Raw genomic sequence first — 24,899 nt, 5'->3', positions numbered from 1 at the left:
CAGTATGACTGGTGTCCTTATAAGAGAGGAGAAGGGAGAATGCCACAAGACGACAGAGGCAGAGATTGGGCTGGTGAGGCTACAAGCCAAGGAGCATCACAGATGGCTGGCAAACACCAGATGCTAAGAGGAAGCAAGGAAGGATTCTCCCCTGCAAGTTTTAGAGAGAGCATGACTCTATCCACACCTTGATTTCAAACTTCTAGCCTCCAGAATTATGAGACAATAAATTTCTGTTGTTTGAAGCTACTAGGTTTGTGGTACTTTGTTACAGCAGCCCTAGGAAACTGACAGAACATTGTCTAATCTTTTAGCTCCATCAGAGCAGAAGCTGGTTTGTTCACCTTGGTCTTCCAGCAGCCGGCACAGTCCCTGGCACATGGTACGTGCTCAGAAAGTGTTCACTGAGGAAGCAAGTGAAAAAAATGAAGTATAAACTCAGGAAGAAGAGAAACCATGTCTTTTATCTCTGCTAAGGAACTTGAGCAAATTAGGTGCTCAGTAAACCTTTGTAGAATGAATACATTTTTTAAAAATCAGTAAATGATAAGCTCAAGAAGGCTTTGCAATGAGTCTTTTTCATTTATTTCCCCAGGATTAGCACAGGGCCTGGCACACAGGAGCTGCCTAATAAGGAAGGAAGGGAAGGAGGGAGACAAGACCAGGATCATAATTTCCCAACTCTCAGTTTAGGCAGAACCTTCTTTCCTTTATGTGTCTAACTGAGAAATGGACAATGCTGTAAAATAGCCAGCTGAATTTCAAACAGCCTCAATTATACTGAAAGAGCTTTTTTTTTTTTTTTTTTTTTTTTATTGCACAGGTAAGTCAGGAAAGAAAGAGCTTTCACAGTAGACCTTGAATACTGTTTTTCTAAAACACATTTCCTTTTCTTTTACATCCAGAAATCATGGGGCTTCCTAACCCTTTCAACTATGTTAGAAATGCAGAGTTGAGAGGTCAGCCTTCTGTGTTCAGCTCCAGGGACACGTTTCCTGTCCATGTGCAGCATGCATTCCTGACCCCTGCCCTGCGGCCAAAAAGGGACATCAGCTGGGCTCAGGGAAATTCAATTTGGGCTGACAGCCGGCGGCAGGATAATGACAGGGCATCTGCTTGACATTTGGAAAGGCAAAAAAAGGGGTAGGGAGGCACAGAGGTTTTTCATGGGCTTGGCTTCAGAGGGTCTGAAGTTTAGGTCACTTCATTTCTACATATGGAGAAAACTCCTGAAAATATGCTAACTGATTTCTACTGCTGGCTCAGAATTCAATTCAGCTTCCATTTGCTGTGCTTCTGCCTTTCTGATAGTAGTTTGGGATAAAAAAAAAAAAAAGAAAGGGGGGGGGAGGGAACAGATCTTGTTCTTTATTCCTCTGGCCTTGAGCTTTCCTAGAGATGACAACTGCATTGCTGTGGGTTGTAATTTTATTCATTCATTTGTTCACATATTTATTTTAAATAAGAGGTCCCTGTACTCATGGTCTTGATATGTATAGAAAGTCTCTACTCCTGTGGTTTCCTTCTCTTCTGCTGAACTCACAAGCTCTAGCACTTGCCCACTCCATGGAATACCAGGTAGACTCACGACTATGACAGTGGCAAACAAGAAAAGAAAAACTGACCCCTTCTTAGTGCTGGTTAGCAGGGGACAGAGGGAACTGTTTTATGTTTCTCAGTGTAGCCCTTCTATGGTGAGCTTACCCACTGATGTGGGAACTTTTCCTCCATCAAAGGAGTTGGTTGAGATGGACATCTGTATTATTTTAGCAGATTCATGCATGTGTGGCTAGGTTAGCTTACATGCCCCTCCCGTGGCCCCAGGACGTCCCACACAAAACCTAACCTGGTGGCTGTCAATCTGAATGGTATTTTCCCCTTTTCTTTTCCTCTAGACAGGGCTGTGTCTACTGCATGCATCTTTGTATCCCAGGAAACCTAAGCCTAGTTCCTGGCACATAAGTAGTAAGCAATTGATTGATATAAGTTAGATGAATGAATGAATTAATAAATATAATAAACATGCTGGCCTTATTGTTGCAGTTAAGAGTGTGGGCTCTGGAATCAGGCAGGTATAGGTTTCATTCATGCTCTACCACTGTCCAGCTACATGACACATTTTCATTGAAGTGTAAGATAAATACATAAAATTGTAAGTGTCACAGCATATCAGTCAAGGAATTTTTACACCCATGAAACCAGCACCCAGATCAGGAAACAGAGTATCAGCAGGACCTCAGCAGGCCGACTCATGCTCCCATCCAGTCACTATCCCCTGCCCACCCAGGGTAAACCATGGCATCTGACGCATGACCTGTCCTCTCTGACTCTTACCTTCAAACTGGGGAAAACAACACTTACCATGCTATGAGTATAAAATTTAAAAACTATGGGGGTATAGTAGTAATAGCAGTCAGATTAGTAGAAGTAATAGAAGTAGTAGTAATGGTAGAAGCAGCAGTAGTAATATTAGTGGATGCAGTAATAATAGTAGAAGCAGCAGTAGTGGCAACAGTAAAAGTAGCAATCATTGTAATAGAAGTAGTAGTAGTCATAGTAGAAATAGTAATAGAAGTAGTAAAGCAATAATAGCTGAAACTTATATAGCACTTACTATATGCCAGGCACTATTCCAAGTGCTTTACCTTAACTCATACTCAAAAGATCCCTTATGAGGTGGCATAAAATAGGAGAGAATAGAAAGAAGCTGAGGCACAGACAGCTTAAGTAGCTTTTCAAAGGTTATATAACTATGGAGCCCATGGATCTAGAATTCAAACTCTAGCAATCCGGCTGCAGAACTTATCTTCTCAGCAGAATCTCTCAATAACTATTAGCATGGCAAAGAAAGATTTGTCCTCCAATATCTGTTCTCTTCTTCATCTATAATAACAACTCTCTATTTGGTAAACATATAGTCTCACAGAATAGAGATTACATTTCCCAGGCTTCTTTGCAACAAAGTGTAGCCAGATGACTAAATTTTGGCCAACAGAATATAAGTAGAAGTGGTAGGTACAACTTCCAGGAAGCATCCTTAAAGGATAGGGTCCTGCCTTTCTTTTTCTTGTTCCTTCCTCCTGCGGCCAGATGGGATGGCTGGAGCAGACACAGCTAGAGGCCATGAGGTGACCTTGGGAATGGAGGCCCACAGGGCAGAAAAACAAGAGAGAAGAAGCCTGGGTATCCCACAGATTGCTGTAGCTTCTCTGTATCATTTGTGCAGAAATTTTAGGTAAGAGAGAAATACACTTCTTTAAGCCAATGTTCTTTTAGATACTGTATCATTGAAAGCAAAACCTAATTCTAATAATGCACAGGGTTACTGCAATTATCACATAAAAAGACACCTGCAAAACTAATGCTCCTTTCTGCTATACTCTTGGCTTAAAAAAGAAATGAATGAAATAAAATAAAACATGATATTGGGTAATCCTGTAATAGATAAACTATAAAAAGAATAATATAAAGTCTCGTTTACCCTGGAAGGAGGTGACAGATCCTTGAAACCTCGTGTCTGGGTCACACCGAAAGCCTCTCAGGTTAGCCTCATTGCCACCAGCCCCGCACCCTCCCCCACCCTTACAGGACACTTTTGCTTGTCTAAAAACTATTTTCATCTTCAATGTTATTAATAATAATTACAATGCTCTATGTCCTCACTTTATGCAAGACAATTCACTGTATACCTTTTTTTTGACTTGCACAAAAATTCTGAAATATAAGTATTTATTACTCTTTTTTCATATATAAGAAAACAGAAGAAACAGAGAAGTTCAGTGACTTATCTGAGATCACACAGCAAGTCTGAGCCAGGGCCAGGATTCAATCAACCACTCTGTCCAGCACCCACATTCTTTCCACCTCACTAAGCTGACTCCTTAGAAACATAGCTTTCTCTGCCCAGCTAGTCACGGCTCTTCCTGTTCAATCTAATTTTTATCATCCTCTAACAAAAACCTCCCATGCCCTGAGGTCAGACTCCTTAGACTTTCCATCACATGCCCCTATACCCAGCCTCAGTATTCCCAGCTACAAAATGGGGTAAATCACACCTCTAGCAAGGGGCATCATGGCCTAGAGGGAAAAGGCCAGGGGTCATGGAGTCAGGAAAAACTGATGTCACATCCAGCTGGGCGAGTTCTTTATCTGTAAAACGAATGCAGTAATTCCTACTTGGCAGGATTGTTGGGTAGATTAAATGAAATAATATTTTTAAAGAACCTAATACACAGTGGACTCCTATAGCACCTATTACTGTTAGTGGTTCATTGTTGTTGCTATTCATGACTTCTTTCTGGCATCACCAACCAGACAACTTTCCTTCTAAATAAAGGCAATAGATAATGTAATAGAAAACACTTAGGAAAGTTTACAGCTCTATAAAATGCCAGAGATCTGGTGGATGGTCTCTGTCAGATTCTAGTGCTTGCATTTGATCAAATTATGCATTTCAACCCCCAGAAAGAATCCCTTGGAATTTCCCAGCTGGGTTTTCTGGACAGGATGGGCTAGAGACCACTCACCGATTCCATAGTGAATCTCTCGACGAAAAACTGGAGAGCCTGGAGGCTGAAGATCTCATGTCTCAGCCGTCACATCAGAAAATTACCTGGATGGAGGGCAGGGAAAAAAGGTGACAAGAGTCATCCAGTGGGACTGGGCAGAAGACATTGTCTCAGACCAACACCTGATTTCGTTCGGAGGCCTGGCATCCTTGTTAGGAATGTTACTGCACCACAGAGTGGCTGTCCAGGAATATGAAGAAAACCACTATTTCAGCTCCCCACCTTAGGGCTGATATCTCCATCATTGTATCTCCGTGCAAGTAAGTGCTCAGGAATCCTTCTTGCATTCTATTTCTAGCTCTTCGCTGGAGAGCAATTTACAAGTCATTAACTTCTCTAGACCTCGGCTCCTAAACACGAAATTAAAGTGTGCTGATGGATGGGACAGACAGACAGGCAGACACCTGCAGCTGTGTGCCCACAGGAAAGCAGGGGTGTTCCCCCAGCAAAGGAAACCGATCCTAGGAAGGAGGTAGATACAAATATTAATATACATATTCCAGGACAGGCCCCTCTGAACCTGGGAGAGGATTTTAATTAATTCATGCATACCAAAACTTAATTAATTGCTGAGCGCACAGAGTGCAGGAAGTCTGGGATAAAAGGTGTTACATAAGGGAACAGCTTCAATATTTGCAGAATGGAAGGAAACAGAGATGAGGTGGGGGTGTGAAAATAAGGTAAGTCAAGGGACCTACCAGGTCCTTCCCCAGTGACCTCTAGCTCAGAGTGGCATTTCCATCCAAGGCCAGAGACAGAAAGACACTCGACCCCACTATCTCCTTCATTCCCATATTCAATCCATCCCCAATTCATGTCTCCCTCACTCCCCCTCTGTCCCTCCCCACCTACACTGATCAGCCCTGGCCCAAACCTCCATCATCCTTACCTGGGCCACTGCAAGTGCCTCCTAACTGATCTCCCTCATCATTACTTCTCCCTCTGACATCTGGTCTCCCACACTGAAACTAGAATAACATTTTCCTTTTTTTTTTTTTTAACTTTTTATTATAGTGAATTTTGTACAGACAGAAAGAGAATAGTATCATATACCCATGAACCCATCACTCAGCCCCATCACCATCAACCCATAATCAATCCTACTCCAACCATCAGTAACTCATAATCCTGCCCCATTCATACTCTTATCCTTCCCTTCCACGCATTATTATTTTGAAGAAATGTCCAGACATCTTATCATTTCAGTCATATTACAGCATGTATTTCTAAGACAAAGTCATTTACAAAAATATAACTGCAATACCATTACCACACCTAAAAAAGATGGTAATTCCTTGATATCATCACATATCCATACAATGTTCAAATTCCTAATAGTCTCATAAATGTCAAAAATGGTGTTTTGAACAAATGTTTTAAACAACCCAGATCCACATAAGACTGGTTGATATATAAGGATAAAATTTTGAAAACACAAATCTGATCGTGTCATCTCCTACCTCTCCACCCCCCAGCTTAACATTATGCAATGGCTTCTCAGTGCTTTAGGATAAAAATCTAAATCATTGAACATGGTCTGACTCTTGCCCACCTCTCTGACCTTATCTTGTCCACAGGGCACACTGCTGCAGCCATAGGACATTTTTTTTAGATACTGGAACATGCTGTAGTTCTTCTGCCCCAGGCCCTTTGCCCATGCTGGTCCCTCTACCTGGAAAGCTCCCTCTCTCACACTCTTTGCCTAGTTTACTCCTGTACTTCCTTAAATGTTACATCCTCAGAGAAACTCTTCCTGGTCCTCTAGATTACATCACGGAATTTATCTCAGTTTTTAATTATGTATTCATTAATGTGAAGATTAATATCTGTTGATTTGACTCAATTATAAACTGTGAGTACAAAGACTGTGTTTGGATATGTTCATTGGTGTATCCTGCAGCACCAACCACACAATGCCTGGCACAACAATATTAATAAATATGTGTTGGATAAATGATTGAACCACTTCCTTCAGGTTTAAATGCCAAGAATGATTGACTGAATCTTCCTGAGCCTTGGATTGCACATTTAAATTAGATGAGGAATTGCCAAGCTTGTCCTAATATTAATATGGAAATGCAATGGACTTGGAATAGCCAAAATGATCTTGAAAATGAAGAACAATGTTAGAAGACTAACATTTCCTAACTTTTAAATCTACTGCAAAGTTACAGTAATTAAGACAGTGTGGTACTGGCATAAGGATAAACATATGCTCTTCCTCAGAATTGCAGATCATGATATTCCTGTAACATTGACCTCCGGATCCCAACTTTACTAAGCACATGTCTATGAAAAATAAGCCCTGTTACTTGCATAAGTAGTCAATGCCTCACCCAGGCACTCCTCAACTTACTTTGCCTTTGCTTTCCTTGTTTCACCCACGTGGGCCAGCTGAGGCAATGTGGTAGACTGGATTACTTTTCCGGATTCTTTGCTCTTAACAAACATGCCTTTGTCATATGACTTCGTAGTACTTCCCACTGCAGGAGGTATTGTTTATTTCCCTGCCTCATTGGCTTCTAGACTGGACCACTAACTTGCTTTTGCCAATGGAATGTGGCTGGAGATAACAGAGTGCTGGTCCCAAGCCCATCCCTCTTGCACTCCTATAATGTACCATGAGAGGAGCATATCTCCCTAGCCCATCAGTTGCTACCTTTTAGTGTGGACCCTAGATTGAATACCCATGGAACAAATCTGAACCCAACCTTAAGGCCAGCCAGAGCCAGCCAGGCCCAGCCTAGATTAGCCAAACCACAGTTGACTCACAGATCCATGAACATGAATATGTCTATTGTCAAACAAGCCACTGCAATTCTTAGGTTTTTGTTACTCAGCAAAAACTGACTAATATACATGGGAATAATAATTTACAAACACCAATAACATCAACACAGATTAGAAAAAAAGAAAGCCATGCACACAGACAGCACAAGTATGATGACAATCGACAGAGATGCTCTTGCAGAATACTCACCTACTGGGTGTCAACTTAACCTTCAAAACAATCCTGTATGGAGATACTAGGCCAGTTTTACAGATGAGAAAACCTCATAAGAGGTTTTCTTATGAGGCTCATAAGACATGAAATAATGTCTCCAAGACATCGTGTGCAAACCTGGGATCCCAACCCAGGTGGTCTGACTCAAAGACTCCAAGCCAGGCCTCCTCTGTATAAAAAGGTCTTGCGGATGCTACCCTATGAGTACGTGGTCCTCCAACCCACTCTACTCTCGGCCCATTCCTCTAGTTGGCCTTCATGAGGGACTGCTGTGGTAGAGTGGAAAGGTCACTGGGCCTAAACTTAAAAGACCCAAGTTCTAATCCCAGCTCTGCCTCTAAGCAGAGCCCCACTCAGCTCTCGGGTCCCTTGTTTGTGAAATGAGGCTACTAATCCTAGCCTAGCCTGCGTCACTAGACCATCACGAACCTCCAGAAACATGGAGCGTGAAAGAGCTGTGCGAGGTGTTGACACCAAAGCCAATTCACAGACTGCAGCCCCAACTCAGAACCCACTCAAATTAGGTTAGTATCTGTGCTGATGTCAGTATCTCACCCATGGCGTTTGGAGACCCAGGTATGCTTTCAGACTAATTTTTTTTCAGAGATTATTTCTTTCCAGTTATGAAAGTAATCCAGATCCATCAGAAGAAAAAGCAAGGCATACAACTAAAATCATTCATTATCCCAACACCTGAACATAAATACTGTTCCTATCATAAGGCCATTCGCTTTTTGGGACTTGCTTCTGTGAGAGTAAAACAAATAATACATTTCAATTAACATGATTTTCTTAGAACCATGTGCCAGGGACTGTTCTTGCCACCTAAAGACAGAGCGAAGGACTAAAGAAAGTTCATGATCTCGAGGAACTAATATTTATTCATACACTATTTTGTTGGTGCAATAAATACAGAGCACTCGCTATATGCTAGGTACTGGTTGATGATGAAGATGATGGTGATGATGACAGTTTCCTTGCTAGATCCTGTACTTTTAAGAGTACAACTTATTAAAAGTTGGTCCCTAAAACAAGTGCATTTGTTTTAGAACCTAGTTTATGACTCTTTGGCGAGCTGTTTCTTCTTTCATACTTCAGTTTTCTCATCTTTAAAATTGGGATGAAGTGCCTACTTCATACAGTCACTGTGAGAATTAATAAGAGAACGCAGTTAAAGCACTGAGCAAAAAAATGCTTGGCTCCCCGTAATTGATGAATTCACGGTGGTAGTGATATTACTGCCTCATTTCATCCCCACACCCATCCAACAAAAAGCTGAACGTCAGAGGTTAAGGAACTTATCCATGGTTATATAGGTTACTGCTTGAGCACCTTTGGCTCAATGCCACCAGCAAACTTCTGAGAGACTGTGGAGGACATAGCTCAGCCAAGGGGAAAGGAAGCTGCCAAGTTCCATGCCTCGCTGGCCAAGCACAGCTAGGGGACGGTGTCGGACAGAGAGGCAGGAAGCCCTTTGTGTGCTCTTGGGCCTTCCAGGGAGTGCTCAAAGACATGAGCAGGGAAGCGGCAGTGTCTGTAAATAGGTGCTCAATAAATATCTGCCAAAGGAGTGAGTGAACAACGTATATCAACCCCCATGGTTCTCTACAACCTCTCATTTCCCACCGCCACCAGTGACAGATGATGTCAAGCAACCACCTGCTAAAGTGAACTAGAATCCATTACCATCAAGCATCACATTTGTTGCCACCCACATTTCTGCTTTTCCACTGAAATTCTATCCTCTGACTTACAGTATGTCAGTCAGGACAGCGATTCCTGATGCCACGCAGGAATAAGGGACATAAATCATTTGGTACATAAACCCATCTTTACTGCCAATCCTGAAATAGGTGTCATTTATGCAACAGAAGTGACTTCATGGATGTTGGGATGCATATCCTTTTATAGAGGATGTTATAAATTCTTGAGTCATCTGCAGCTGGCTAGAGCTTAGACAATTTTTTCCCCATAACATCACAGCAAACACTTTTCCTCTTTACTGATGTGATTCTTTCCTGTTCTGTGGAAGCTGTACTTAGAAAATCAAGGACCTAAAGAAAATAGACCAAACATTTTTATGCCACTATTCCTCTTAATCTATCAGAAGCCCAACTTGTCTAGTCCCAGTTGAAATTCCACCTTTTCCAGGAATCTTTCCCCAACTTTCCCAGTCCAATAATCTATCCATTTCTGAACTTATAGAGCACTGATAATACCAATAACAACCCTTTATTGAGCACTGTGATGGTTAATTTTATGTGTCAACTTGACTGGACTAAGGGATGCCCAGGTAGGGGGCAAAACATTATTTCTGAGTATGTCTGTGAGGGTGTTTCTGGAAGAGATTAACATTTGAATCAGTAGATTGAGTAAAGCTGACTACCCTCACCAACGTGGGAGGGCAACATCCAATCCTGTTGAGGACTTGAATAGAACAAAAAGGTGAAGGAAGGGTGAATTTGCTCTTTGCCCAAGCTGAGACATGCATCTTCTCCTGCCCTGGGCCATCAGTGCTCCTGTTTCTTACACATTCAAAACTTGGACTGGGACATATACCATCAGTTCCCCTGATTCTCGGACCTTCAGATTCAGACTGAATTACATCACTGGCTTTCCTGGTTTCCAAATTGCAGAGGGCAGATCACAGGACCACTCAGCCTCTAAAATCAATTCCACTTATTATAGCAATGAGCCAGTTCCTATAATGAATTTCCTCTCATACATATTCTATTGGTTCTGTTTCTCTGGAGAACCCTTCTATGTACCAGATCCCATCCTATGCACATACATTATCTCATTCAATCCTACAAGGAATCCTACAAGGAACTGTGATTGTCTAAGGCTTGCAGAGAAGGTAATATTTCCCAAGTTACACTGCTGGTGGTGGTAGATTCAAGATTTAGACTTGTAATGGCTTGATTTCAAAGCTCAGGCCTTTACCTGCTATGCTAAGCAAGGCAGTATGGGTCATGATTGAATATACCCCATTCTGTATTATTTCCTGATTGTTTCCCATAAGTAAGTCAAACCTCTCTTCCCATGGTTATTCTTGAATGGTCAATGTTGAGACTGTCTAAGTTGGTCATGGGGATTTTGTACTAAGTACTAGGTCTCTCAGTTTCCATATCCACTAGCAGGCAATAAGCCCTGCCTCCCTACCACCCTGAGTTAGGTATCTGTGACCTCTGGCCAGGTATCTTTGGACTCTTGCAGTTTCTCCTAATCCTCCTCTCCCTGGCCACCATGCATGTGTTTGAGATGTGCTTCTACTGCTGACTCTATCTGCCCAAGACTATCCAATACACTACAGCATAGAGAGGGGCAGATAAAACTCTGCAGAACCCCACCTCGAGAAGAAAGGCTGGAAGGGTTGAGGTATCCTCTCTAAATATGCCAGAGCTGCTGGACCTTAGCCCTGGCCCTACACCCTACCTCAGTCACTGGTTAAAATGGTAACAATCAAAGATGGTTTGGGTCTCTCTTCTCCAAAGAAGCCATTGCAAAGGACCCATGATTCAAAACACCAGAACCACTGTATTGCTGGACTAAATTCATGATGACTGGGAATGCACGTCTTACATCCTGCTCCCTGAGTGTACTGTAGGTGCTGGGCCAGACAGTGCGGAGACTGAGTTGAGTAAGACAAGGTCACTGCTGTAGAGAGCTCACCGTCTAGTGGGGTGGGAGACAGGTCTAGAAACACAGACAGGATGTACTGTTGTGAGTGATATAATCTTGGTGTGAACACAATGTCATAGGACCTGTCCCACAAACATCTAATAAGTGCCTACTGCATGCTATTTTCCATTGAGAGCTTCCCATAATGAGAACCATCTGCCAGGGAAATACATCCATTCATCCATTAATTTATTGAAAAACATTAGTAAGCTAAAGGTCAAGGATGCATACAATGGTTAGCAAAATAGACATGGTCTCTGCTTAAGGAATCAGACTTCAATCAAATAACCTCATAGGCAATGAAAAAAGGCAAAGTATCGGTACCATAGCAACCCACATACTACAAGTGATTAATAAATCATCAACATTTTTTAAAGTTATGTCCTGAGAATTTTGTGAATCTTAAAATAAGTGAACGCTAAGGAAGCAGCCTCAGGAACTCGGGAAGAAAACCATCAAGTAACCCGTTGAGAGCTGTATGCCAGGAGGCAGGCTAGGCTCACTCACTGGCCACATGACCCATTCCTTGCAGGAGCAGGCTCAACGCAGTCTGTGCCACCATAAAATTACACATTTTCTTCAGGGGCCCTGAGGAAGAACTACAAGTGTGCAATGCAAACTCTGAGAGTGCCTAGGGTTTGTTGTGCTACCTGCTGTTTTAATGGTATGATTGAGGTCCATTCAGACAATCACGTGTTTACTTTCAGCAAGCACGCTGAATGCACAGCCGTCTGTGCGGCTGCCCTCCTGTACTCACTGTGTAGGAGAAGAGAGCAGCAGGCAGCCCAGGGCTGGAGGAATTTTCCAAGCAGTGCAAAGAGGAGAGCCTTCGAGGCAGAAAGATTCACATTCCAATGCTAGCTCTCCTAATTGCTGGGTGATCATGGGCAAGGAAAATTCACTTCTGTGAGCCTGTGTCTTCTTCTGGAAAACAGGGATGTCAGCAGACTATGATGGTGCCCACGCGTGCCAGGAAACTAATGCTCCCAGGTACAGCCCTCAGACAAGGATGGGTGGAAATCAGAGCAATACCCCAGCTCATTCCCCCTGGGTCGTGACAACACTGAGAGGTCCCAGAAGAATGAAGCTCCAGTTACCTGCCTGGTAACATGCCTTTTACTAGCTGCCTTCTCTTCTCTGTCTCTTCCTCACTCCTCCACCTGTGTTCCCTTGGATCATCTCCCAAATAAACTACTTGTGCTCAAATATTTTTGCAGGGTTGGTTTCTGGGAACCCATCCTAAGACAAGGATATGATATTTTTAATGCAGTGCCATTGGAACGGAAATAGGAAGTTGTATAAGTGTGAAAATTGCCAGCATAAAGCAAGCATATGATGAACAACTGCCACTATCATGACAACCCAAAACTAGAAGTGGTATGTGTAGCCCAGGGACCTGACTCGGCAGCTTCTCAGCAAGGCCAGCATCATGCACATGTTTTGTGTGACTGGTCATCTCACTGGTGTCCAATGACCATTGCCCCCGACAGCCAGAGGAGATACAACCAAGGCCTGGAAGTCGCCTTCCAAGAGCAGCACCTTGGTGTCCCAGCTTCCACTCTGTCCAAGGAAAAGAGAACCAGGATGGAAAGGGGTTTGCATGGGGTTTACTCCCCTGCAGGAAGCCCCCCCCCATTGCTGAGTGCTCACTAGGCATGATGCAGGCCCTATGCAAGTATCAGCCATGCTGCCCCTTTGAACTGCACTGAAACTGCACCCAGCCCAGAGGAGTGAGAAGCACAGCTATTACTATTATCCCCATTTTACAGGAGACAACAGCTCTAACAGATTAAATAACAATTTTAAAAAATAATAAAGCTAGCATATATTGCATGGTACTGTGCGTATTAGACACTAACCATACAAGCAATAACTTCTTTAATCCTCATAACAACCCTAGGAGACAGGTATTATTATTGTTTCATTTTACATAGAAGGGAACTGATGCGAATACAGAATAAGTATCTTGTCAGGGTTTTTACAGCTAATAAGCAGAACCTAGATGTGTCTGATTACACAAACTCTTGTTTCCTGTAAATCTCACCAGCCTTTCAGAGCAAGGGCAGACTCAGGAGAAAAGTCTCTGTTGTATGTATTTCCCCTCCAGTGTTAGAACTGAAAAAAGACTTTTAACAAGCTAACAAGGAAACTAGACCAGCTTCCCTCAAGCTCATCTGTAGCTCCCAGAAGTGGATCTCATCAGCATCAACCCAAGCTGACAACACTCTCTGTAATCACCTTATTTCCTCCATTCTATGATAGCCATATTTTCACATTTTAGCACTTCTGAACCAGAATATGTCTTCCTATCAATGAAATTTAATGTGGCAGAGCTTCTATTTTCTCTCCCAACACTGTTATGATATCAATAATGCATCTTGCAATCAAAGGCATCTCAGAATCAAAGGAAATAAAGTATACCTAAGAAACATTCAAATCTCATTAAGTTGAAGCCCAGATCAGTCCTTCGAAGACTGTAAAATTGAGCAATGAGGAACCTAAATCATCTCCTTCACACCTCCCAAAGAATCCATCAAAGCACATCTGCCCCTACATGAAGTTTTACCCCACAACACCCCCATCTATCTGTGGCTCAGAAATCCCACGCTTGGAATCCCTGCATATCTGCATTTCCAATGAGAAGAGGTGGTAAACTGCTCATTTGTCAGTCCGCAGATAACACCTAATGAGTACCATTATATTGTAAAAATATGAAATGTATATTTGACTATATCTTCTATTTTGCAAGATTCATTCATTCATTTCTATAACACTTCCACAGATGCCAGTCCAAGTTGGGTGCCAATCCAAGTTGGGTACCTTCCTCCAGTGTAAGACAGGTAAGTGAATCAATAATGCTGGTACCTGCAAATCAGAAGCAGCTACAAAATAGACAAAATAATGCAGAGGATGGGATAAAGAGTGGATTCAAAGGGGAGGTGGTAGCAGCATTGGTGTTGAGGATGAATGAGGAGATGCCAGACAGAAAAAGCAGGAAGGAGTTCTAAGTGGACTGAATAATGAGCTCAAAGCCTCAGCCTAAGAAAGACCTTTTTATTGGACAAATTTTGCTGATTCATCTGCCACATCCAAGGCACAGAGATGACACCTCCAGAATTGTAATATAACAAATGTGTGTTGTTTTAAGTCACTAACTTGTGCTGTTACCACCCAGGCAGACATGCAACTTTGTATTTAGAAGATTCTGGACCTGAAAGGTACAGTGAAGCATAAGGAAAAAGCCAGGGCTTTGGAATCAGAGGACTAGAGTTTGAGAGTCCTGGCTCTTCCATGTACCAACCTTGGGCAAGCCATCTCACCTCTGTGAACCTCAGTTTTCCCATCTGTAAAACTGACATAAAAATACTCCCCTGCAGGAAGCTATGCCTGCTGTGAATTAGCCTTCATGATTTCTAACTAGAAATATGCAGATGACTGATGCTTCTCTTGCCATTTCTTTGGCCCTCTAGCCTCAGTATGTTGCAAATCTGGCTTCTCTAGAATAAGCCAAAGTACAGGATCTATTTAACAATGACCTTTTTTGCTTTCTTGATAATACATCAGAATGTTATATTTAGGAGGATAGGAATACTCTTTTGTTCACTTCTTTGGCTTAGAATGCCCGGTACATAGCAGGTGCCCATTAAATACCTGTTGACAGAATACATTATCAGAGTTAGATAAAAACAAACAAGGAATGCATCAGAAAGACTTCCATGTGAGTTGTCAAAATGGAAAACTGGAGATGCCTTTTAAACTAGAGGAAAATATATTCACGTGACCTAAAACCGGCCCTTCCACTCCACCTCCTCCAGTGGGACAGGAAGCCCTACAATAAATTACCTTTCAGCCCTACCCTGATGAAGTCCTGTGGGCAGGGACACCATGGTTCCCATCCTCAAACTTCTTTCTGAAAATTCATCTGTTTCTTAGAAATTTTACTGCCTGCAAACCTGGAAGCATCAGCCAATTTCTACAAGATTTCTTTTCAAAACGAAGTTTCCCCTGAGTTTAGACTCTTTCCTTTTAATGATGTTTTAAATATTATCTATTTCAACAGCTGTTTGTCTCCAAGGTGCAGCAGGTGACACCTGAGCAGGATGCTGAGCCCGAATGCGGCTGACTCACTGTAGATGTGGCACCGCACCCTGCACCACTTAGTGTCACCTCCACTGGAGGACAAGCCACCCATTTTAGGGTGCCCAAAAGAATGGAAGGCCCCCGAAAATTCAGACAGGCAGGCACAGCATAACTGTAAGCAAAGTGACCCCACACTCCATCCCTTCTTCCTCTCTGGAGAAGACTTCAGGAAACAAGACCCTGCAGCTATCACCGTACCTGGCCCAGTAAATGTTTGTTGAATGAATTGATTAAACAAACACCCTCATGCCAAGACATTCATTTCCCTTCAGAGTCTGCTTCCCGGTCTCTGACCAGTCAACACCATCTAATCAGTGCCATGAATTCCCTGCAAGCCTCTTGCTTTGCAACCATCTCCAGTGTGAGTTGCCTTGACTGTTGTCTTCTGGGGCCTGCTATGAACCAGATTTCTCTTAGAAATCAATCAAGGCTTCCCACCTTCTTCACCCCTATTTTCCCTAAATGACAAAGGAACTAGTCTCAAGCAGAACACATTAGTGCCCCAAAGGGGCAAGAGATTTGGCCTCAAGCAGGCAGCCATCTAATGGAAAGTCCACTGGCTCCTTGGAGCCTCAGCTGCCACAGCAGTAAAATGAGAATCACATGCCCACATCCCACAACCGCCGTGAGGGTTCCTGGAGCCAGGAGACAAAGCAGAGAGCGCACTGGAGACTCTTGGCATCATGGTGGCCGGATTTGATGGGGACTCCCTCCACCTTGTTACAGACACATAAAATCTTGAATGACTATAACCCAAATGAGTGAATACATCGTAGCCAAAATGAAGGCCACAGCTCACAGCGCACACATCCACGTACAGCTGCATGCACGCGGACCACAGAAGTGCGACAGCACGTGCACAGCAGCGGCCGGGCTGGTCCCTGTGGGCCCGCAGAAAGGATGCTGGGTGGTTCCCAGATGCCCTTTCGGGGGCCCTTACAAAGGACTTCATGTGCCAGATTGGGACATTCCATTATCAGCCTGTTTCCTCCGTGGGAGCAGTTCTCTTGGCTCGTTCTGACACAAGTGATGCCGGCGGAAAGAGCAGTCCCCTCTCACGGTCTGGAGACTGTTGTGAAAAGGGGTCATCTGGACGGGGCAAGCCTGGAGGGCCCAAGTTTGCAGACGTCACACCTAGACCTATTTCTTGAGACAGAAAACCCAACAAGTACGGGCTTAAGAAAAAAAGGAGGAGGTGGGGAATGTATGGGCTGAGAAACCAGCATGTCAAGGAAGGATGGAACTTCAGGCATGGCTAGATTCAGGGGCTCAGAGGATGTGGTCAGGGTGGGGTTATTCTCCATCTGTTGCTCTGCATTCCTAGAGTGGGGGGGTTGTATTTTCAGGCAGGCTTTGCCCCAAGGGGGCGGCTGGCCTTCAGGCTTGTGTCCAGACACCATTCAGCAATCCCTGCGGAAGGAAAGCCTCTCTTTGCCAGTGGTTCTAATAAAAGTCTCAGGATTGACTCTGACTGTGCATCCACCCTTGAACCAGAATCTGTGGCTGGGGGCTGGGACACTCACTGGACTGCCTGGGCACTGCTCATGTGCCCAGATGGGGACAGGGGCCGGTCAGCTCCACCAGAGCCACATGAGGGAATTTGCCCCAAAAAGACTCGGGCAGAAAGAAAAGAGAAACAGTACAAACTACAGATCATTTTTATTAGGGAATAAAGTAGCAATCAACTTCAACTGTAAATAAAATACAGAGAACAGGAGTGACAGAGTCTTCATAAGTCTTTTTTTTTTCCTGTAACAGCTTTACCAAGATATAATTCATATAGCATACAATTCATCAGTTTACAGTATACAGTTCAATGGCTTGTAGTATGATTCACAGAGTTGTGCAACCATCACCACTATTAATTTTCAGACATTTTCACCACCCTAAAATGAAACCCCATATCCATTAGCAGTCACTCTCCATTCCACCCTCTACCCACCCCTGAAAGAATAATATAACTTCCTGTCTCTATAGATTTACTCAGTCTAGACATTACATGTATACGGAATCATACAATAGGTACATTCGGTTTTGTGTTTATTCTTTCATTCTTTCTTTTGTGGCAAAATCTATGAAAAGATCCCTTTTCCTAAACTCCTGGTTGAATGCAGTGCTCTGTGGCTGTGAGGGAGTCCAGTTTCACTCCCTAGCCTCCTGACTGTGGAAGGGGCTTCAGTTCAACCCTTCAGCGACACGGCCAGGGGAGGAATGACAGAGGCTGGGAGACCCTCCTGCGGAGCCTGAGGAGGCGGCAGAGGCTAGCAATGGCACACTGCCCGACAGCCCCGAGCCAAACATAGAACACGGGGCCCTGCAGCCAGGCGAGAACACTTCCTGGAGGCCCGGGTCCCGCTCGAGTTGTCTTGCCCTAGCCAGTGCGTGGTGGAGCAGAAAAAACCTGGGATTTAGTCAAACAGACGGACCAAGCAATCCCCGGGGACGCGGCACTTTGGGTTTTCTGTCCGGCAATCCTCCTCATTCCTGATTTCATTTGGAATCCCCCGGCTCCCGTGCAGCACGTGTTCCTGCCATTCCCAGGTGTGGGCCTGACTGGCTCAACGCCATCCTGGTCACCTGCTGGGAATTGGTTTAGAAGGGGCACGTGACCCAATGTGAGTCAATGAGACAGGAGGCTGGAGGCTTCTGGGAAAGCCCTTTCTCCGTCATATGGAAGAGTTTTTGAAATGGTGTTTCCTCTCTTCTTCTGGATGTTATAATAAAGAAGGGAACTTAAAAGATGGCTGCAGCTGGTCTCACTACCAGTCTTGGAGAAAAGCCAATACAGGAAGGACAGACCCAAAGAACTAAGGAAAACGAGGCTGGACTCCCCCTGTGCCAGTCCCCATCTTCCATCCTACTCTACGCCCCAAACTGACCTCAGGGACTGATGCAAGGACTCCCTCCCCATCTGGCTGCCAGACCGTTTTAGCCAAGGGGGATCCCAAGAGGTGGGGGAGGCTGAGTGAGGTTTCCAATCTCCTCTCCTGGGGCTCCATCCCTGGGGTCACTCTGAAAGAGCTATGGCCTCAATGCAAGCCTCAGCTCTAGTCAGGTCCCCTTCACACAGCCCTAACTGTCCCCAGTTTCCAGTAACCACTCCCTCCCTGCCCCTCAAACTAGGCACACACACAGGAGCCCCAGGACTATTGCGGCGCTATCCTAACTGGATGAACTCAGTCCTCTGTGGCCCTGATGGAGCTTCCCTGCACCTGCACACACCTTCTTAAAGATTCCTTTATGTGGCCAATAAGCACAAGAGAAGATGTTTAAAGGCATTAGTCATCAGGGAAATGCAAATGAAAACTACAATGAGATCCCACTTCACACCCACTACATCAGCCATAATAATAATAATAAATAAAAAACATAAAATAAGTTTTAGCAAGGGTGTGGAGATACTGGAACCCTCACATCTTCGTTGGTGAGAATGTAAAATGGTTCAGTTGCTTTGGAAACGTTCGGCAGTTCCTCAAAGTTAAATACAGGGTTACCAGCTGAACCAGCAATTCCATTCCTAGGTATATACCCCCAAAGAACTGAAAGTATGTCTTCAAATAAATACTTCTACATGTTCATAGAAGCACTATTCACAACAGCCAGAAGGTGGAAACAACCCAAGTGTCCACTGACTGAGAATGGACAAGCAAAGCATGATATATGCATACAATGGAATTATTCGGCCATGACAAGGAATGAAGTACTGACACCTGCTACAACTTGGGCAAACTTGAAAACACTATGCTCAAACATGATGTTAAGGGACAGCCAGACACAAAATCATATATATTGTATGGTTGCATTTATATGGAACATTGAGAACAGGTAAATCCATCCAGGGACTGGGTGCAATGTAGAGAGACTGTTTACAAAGTACTGCGTTTCCTTTTGGGGTGATGAAAACATTTTGGAACTAAACAGAAGTGATGGTTGCACAACACTGTGAATGTACCAGATGCCACTGAATTGTATGTTTTAAAATGGTTAATGGTTAATTTTACATGAACTTTACTTCAATTAAAAAAAAATCCCTGTATGAAATTCTCCTCGAATTACCCTACTTAAAGTGTGCCCATGTGTTTCCTGCTGGGACAATGACTAACACCCCCACCCAACCTGTGCACCTGCAGATAGGTGAGTCAATGCACTTCTTCATTGTTTCCCTTAGGCCACTCCTGGCTCCTTGCAGCTGGCAGCTTCCGAAATGACATACCAACTCAACCACTTCCCAGCCGGGTGACCCTAGGCAAGTGTCTAAGCTTCTCTGAGTCTTAGTTTCCTCATCTGTAAAACTGCTAATAACACCAACTTCCTTAGGCTGGTTTAGGATTATTGCGACAGCTAATTAGGATAATGTATAAAAGATATTTAGAACATTAGGTGGAGCTCAAAGGTGATTTCATTCATTCTTCTTAACACCAAATTATGACTCTCCTTCAGTGGCAGTAGTAACATCTACCTGGCAGAATGGGTATCGGGCTCAAATAAGGAGCATATGGTGTCTCAGTCAAGCAGGCAGGCTCTGCCACCAGCTTGCCAGAGCTGGAACCTCAGTTCCATCCCTTAGGAGCTGTGTGACCTTGGCAAATTACTTCTCTGACATTCAGTTTACTCATCTATAAAACAGGGATAATTATAAGAAACAAAAGGCCCTCAGCACAATTCTTGGCACACAGCAAGTGTCTGATAAATGTTAGTTACTATTATCATCATTATAGAGTGTAAACACAGAGCCCAATGATTGGCACAGCACAGAGTTCAAGTTTGCTTCCTCCTCTGCCTCCCTCCTCACATCCCACTGGCAACAGTACTTAGAGAGTGTTCTGTATACACTGAGTGCATAATAAATAGAATCACAGTGTCTAGAGTTGGGAGGAATTTTATTAATAGATCTCTCTAGACTGAAGGTTGGCAAACTATGGCCCTGGTCACAAATATCTCTTTACCAGGAATTCTGCTTCTCCAAGCCAAACATTCCCCATTCCTCCAACCAAGCCTAACGTGACAGGGGTCTGAGGCCCACTCACCACCTGGCAGAGACTGCTAGCTGTTCACCAAAACTCAGTTGCCTCTTCTTCCTGGGCACATGGCTAAACTACATTTCCCAGAGTCCCCTGCAGCTGGGTGTGACCATGTGTCAGGGTTCTAGACAAGGAATGAGAGCAGAAATGTTGCATGCTATTTTTGAGGCCAAAGCTCTTAAGAGGTAAGTGTGCCTTCTCCAGGTTCTATCCCCCTTCTTCTAGTGGATGTGGACAGTAACAAAGCTCTCTAGGGTAGCAAGCCCACAAAAGGTAGAAGTGGCCTAGGTCTCAGTTCCCACATGGAGGAAAGTCACCCATTGAACTAGAAATACCCATTTTGGACTTTGACCTGAATGAGAAAAAAACATTTCTCATTTTTGAGCCATTAAACATCATGGGGACCATATGTTACTGCAGCTTTTATCACTGTATTACTAATACACCATCCTAGTCTCTTTAATATGTTGTCTATTGAATTAAACAAGGTTTCATTAATTCATCCAAATAAAGGTTCCACTGAACAACTACCATGTGCCATATCCTGTGGGTTCCAAGTAAAACAATCACCTGCTCTCAGAAACCTACAAAATAGTAAGGGACAGAGGCATATAGACAGAGGCATAAATAGAACAAAACAGTGAAATGTTTCAGATGCCCTGAGAAAAGGCTGTGCCAGGTAGAGGGGCACAAACAAGGAGATGGCCCATTCTACTGGGAATGGAGCTGGGCAGGCATTCTGGAAGAGGAGTCCTCCAGCTCAGGGGAAATGGTTTCCCATTTATCACGTTAATGAACATTTACAGGCTTTCAGGGCAGGGGGACCAACCTGAGAGAGGTTGTGGAGGCCTGAAACATTGGGGGGGGGAGGGAGAGGACACGTGAGGGGGATGGGCACATTTTCAACAACAGCTGCAGGTGGAAGAGGGGGAAGGGATGAGGGGTGGGGACAGAGAAAGATGAAGCCCAGAGGAACATGGAGCCGGCCAGACCATCACAGACACCTTGTCAGAGTGCAGGAGTGTATAACTTTATGACTGCCTATACAGAAAAACTGATCTGATCTAGCACTTTCCAGATGAGGCCTGACTTTCTCATTTCCCGACGCGAAGGTAAATTTCAAGGATCCGAAACCCAGTCCTTCCTGGCTCCTGCTCCCTGACCTGTGCTTCTCTCTCACACGGTATGTTTTCCCCTGTGCCCCTAAAACTCTCTACCCCAGATCACCCTCTTGGAGGGGATTCACAAACCCCTCAAGTGGGCCTGGGGACCAACAATCATCAGGGCGAATCTTGTTTCACTGCCCAGAAAAGGGCCTGAAGCCAAGGGAAGAGGGAGAGGCTGGGAGCACAAGGCCTTGGATTCATATCCTAGCTGTCATTTGTTAATTCTAGGACCTCGAGCAAGAGCAAGTCAGCAGCCAGGTTGAAGCCTCAGTTTCTTCACAATTGCTTCTATTATTCTCAATAAGGAACAATAAAGACGCACCTGGAAACAACCTCAGTGTATATCTGCTTCACGCCCCACACACTTTACACATGAGCAAACTAAGGCCCTCAGAGGTTGACCAAGCAGCTTAAGATCACAGTTGACAGCAAAGTGAAGTCCAGAACCTAAGTTTGTAAAAATACAGAATCAGGTAATAGAACTAAATTGCCCCAATAGGTTTATTATAGTCCATATTTATACCACTTCCTATGAAAATAGGTCAACCTCAATATTAAATTAAAAAATGCAAATAGGCCGGGCGCGGTGGCTCACGCCTGTAATCCTAGCTCTCTGGGAGGCCAAGGCAGGCGGATTGCTCAAGGTCAGGAGTTCAAAACCAGCCTGAGCAAGAGCAAGACCCCGTCTCTACTATAAATAGAAAGAAATTAATTGGCCAACTGATATATATATATAAAAAATTAGCCAGGCATGGTGGCGCATGCCTGTAGTCCCAGCTACTCAGGAGGCTGAGGCAGAAGGATCGCTCAAGCCCAGGAGTTTGAGGTTGCTGTGAGCTAGGCTGATGCCATGGCACTCACTCTAGCCTGGACAACAAAGCAAGACTCTGTCTCAAAAAAAAAAAAAAAAAATGCAAATAAAAACATTTATCTTTAGCCTATCAGTTATACAAAAATTGACACAACTGATAATGTTCCATGGATTTGAAGAAATGTGCACTCTCAAAAAACTGCTCTTAGAAAGACAAATTGATAAACCTTTCTGGAGGGCAGTTTGGTAATATGTACATCACTTGAAAATGTGCCTACCCTTTGACGCAGCAATTCCACCTCTGGGAATTTGTCAAAAATAATTATTTGGACAAGTATGTACATGCAAAAATTAGAGAGAAGCTAAATGTCCATCAAAAATGAAGTGGCTAAATAAATTATGGCATGGCCATGGCCATCAAAAATGCTAATGTATATCTATATTCATTCTCATGGCAAGAGAGCCCCAAAATATTAAGTAAAAAAATAAGATTATTAAAAAGAATTATAAAATGGTGCAAAAACTGTAAAAGCTATGTATCTGCAAATAGATAAGAGTGGTTATCTCTCAGTAGTTAGATAATTCTGAATGATCATTGCATTGTTTATCTTTTCCTGTTCTTTCTGAATTTTGTGTTATGAACATATATGTTGTTCACATTTGGGGGAAAAAAAAAGAAATTGTGCAGAAAGTAGATTAATTGTTGCCTGAGGTTGGGGAAGACAATTAAGTGAAACGGAGTGACTGCTAACGGGTATGGATGGGATTTAAAGCTTTTGGGGGTGATGAAAATGTTCTAAAATTGACTGAAATGATGGTTGCATAACTCTGAATTCTGCAATTTAAATAGATGATTTGTATGGTATGTGAATTATGTCAATAACGCTGTCACAAAAATATAATTTAAAAATTGATTAAAAAAAGAAACTATAAAACACCTTGAAGTTAAAAAGAAAATAAATGTGAACTGAGCTGAAAAATGAAAGAGTTGTATAATGTTCTCATATTAAACTATGGCTGTCCATTATCTGGTCTACACAGCCAAAACTCAGTCAACCAGAATTTCTGGAAACACCGTCCTGGTCAGTCTGGATCTCCCAGCCCGAGAGGACTCTGGCCCATTCCCAGCCTATCAGTCTGTCAGCCAAGTGTCCCCCCCTCTCCTAATGTGGTTATCCACATGCCTCCGCCATGTAGACAAGCCTCAGAGAGCACTCCACTGCCTAAGAGCTCTTCAGCACTGCTGACTCAAACAGCACGCCTCTGAGACTTTGCTTTTCCCTTCAAAAGGCCCAGGAGCCACCTTGCAGTCCCAGGATTTTTTTAAACAATTTAATCTTCCCAGTGACATGCTGGGACCCATCCCCTTCTCAGTAGGTGATGAAAGGGACCAAGCTCATTCACCCTTTCGCAAGAGCACTAGGTAGCAGGCACAGAGAAAGGTACTGCACTTACAAGGGTAGACCAAACAGCATTGGTCTCCTATAGCTCAGGGACCAGCAGAGGGAGAGACAGCCGTCAGATCTGGGCGACAGATGTTCTGACAGGGTAAGCACAGGGAGATGCTGGGAGCACCAAAGATGGCTCCAGATTCTATCTTAGGGATCAGCAATGACAGGCTAATCATCTCCATAATAAACATTAGAAACAGTTACAATCTATGCCAGGCACTGGGCTAGCTTCTAAGGACACCCAAGACAGAAGACACATTCCTGTTCTCAAGGGCTCAGAAACTAACAGACTTGATGTATAATTATCTCCATAGTCCTCCCAATCTCCCTAAGATGGCCAAGGTAAAACCAGCTTGGCGATAGTTTGGATGAACTGAGGGAGGGAGGGGAAATCCATAAATTCAGAGTTCAACCATCCCCGCCACTGCTTCCACTCTGGTCCAAGCCCCCTTGACCTCTCGCCAGCATAAAGCAATGTCCTCCCAAACATCTCCCTGCTTCTGCTCTTTCCCCTTTCAACCCTTCTCTACACAGCAGACAGCAGGATCCCAATTTGTTTTTGTTTTTTTTTAAGGAAAAAAAAAAGGAAGCCAAGCTCGTATCACTCCTCTGCTCAAAACCCACCAAGAGCTTTTTCTCATTAGAGCAGAAGCTACAGTACACCAAGGCTGTGCCCTCACCCCCACCCCATCACCCGTTTCCCTCATCAACGACTCTCCTGTCATTCTACTCCAGAAACACTCCTTGAGATTCCATTAACATGCCACACATGCGGCTACCCCGGGGCCTTTGCACTGGCTAGGCCCTCTGCCCAGGACTCATGTTACCCCAGACTGCCACATGCCCGTTTCTTTGGCTCCTCTGAGTCTTTGCCCAATGTCACCTTCTCAGAAGAGCTTCCTTGAACACCCCATCTAACAGTGTGTAGCACCCACCCACCCCTGCCCCCAGCACTCCCAGCTTCCCTTCCCAATGATTTTTCTCCAAAAGCGGTATCTACCATCTCGTATACCAGCAGTCCCTAACCTTTGTGGCACCAGGGACCAGTTCCATGGAA

At 43.9% G+C, this 24,899-nt stretch overlaps 1 protein-coding gene across 2 annotated transcripts in view; it reads right to left on the bottom strand.

The window, feature by feature from the left end:
* ASAP1 (ArfGAP with SH3 domain, ankyrin repeat and PH domain 1) overlaps positions 1–24,899 on the bottom strand; it is a 342,366-nt gene that overhangs the window by 302,903 nt on the left and 14,564 nt on the right. For both annotated transcript variants that reach the window (XM_012785407.3, XM_076005020.1), the window contains exon 2: positions 4,527–4,612. In XM_012785407.3, the coding sequence (XP_012640861.1) occupies positions 4,527–4,585 (59 nt within the window). In that variant the 5' untranslated portion in view covers positions 4,586–4,612. The remainder of the gene's footprint in view (positions 1–4,526; positions 4,613–24,899) is intronic.

This window comes from Microcebus murinus, chromosome 7 (genome assembly GCF_040939455.1).
Source record: "Microcebus murinus isolate Inina chromosome 7, M.murinus_Inina_mat1.0, whole genome shotgun sequence".
NCBI lineage: Eukaryota > Metazoa > Chordata > Mammalia > Primates > Cheirogaleidae > Microcebus > Microcebus murinus.
Note: the sequence above shows the minus strand (reverse complement) of the source record. Positions and strands in the feature narration are given on the sequence as shown.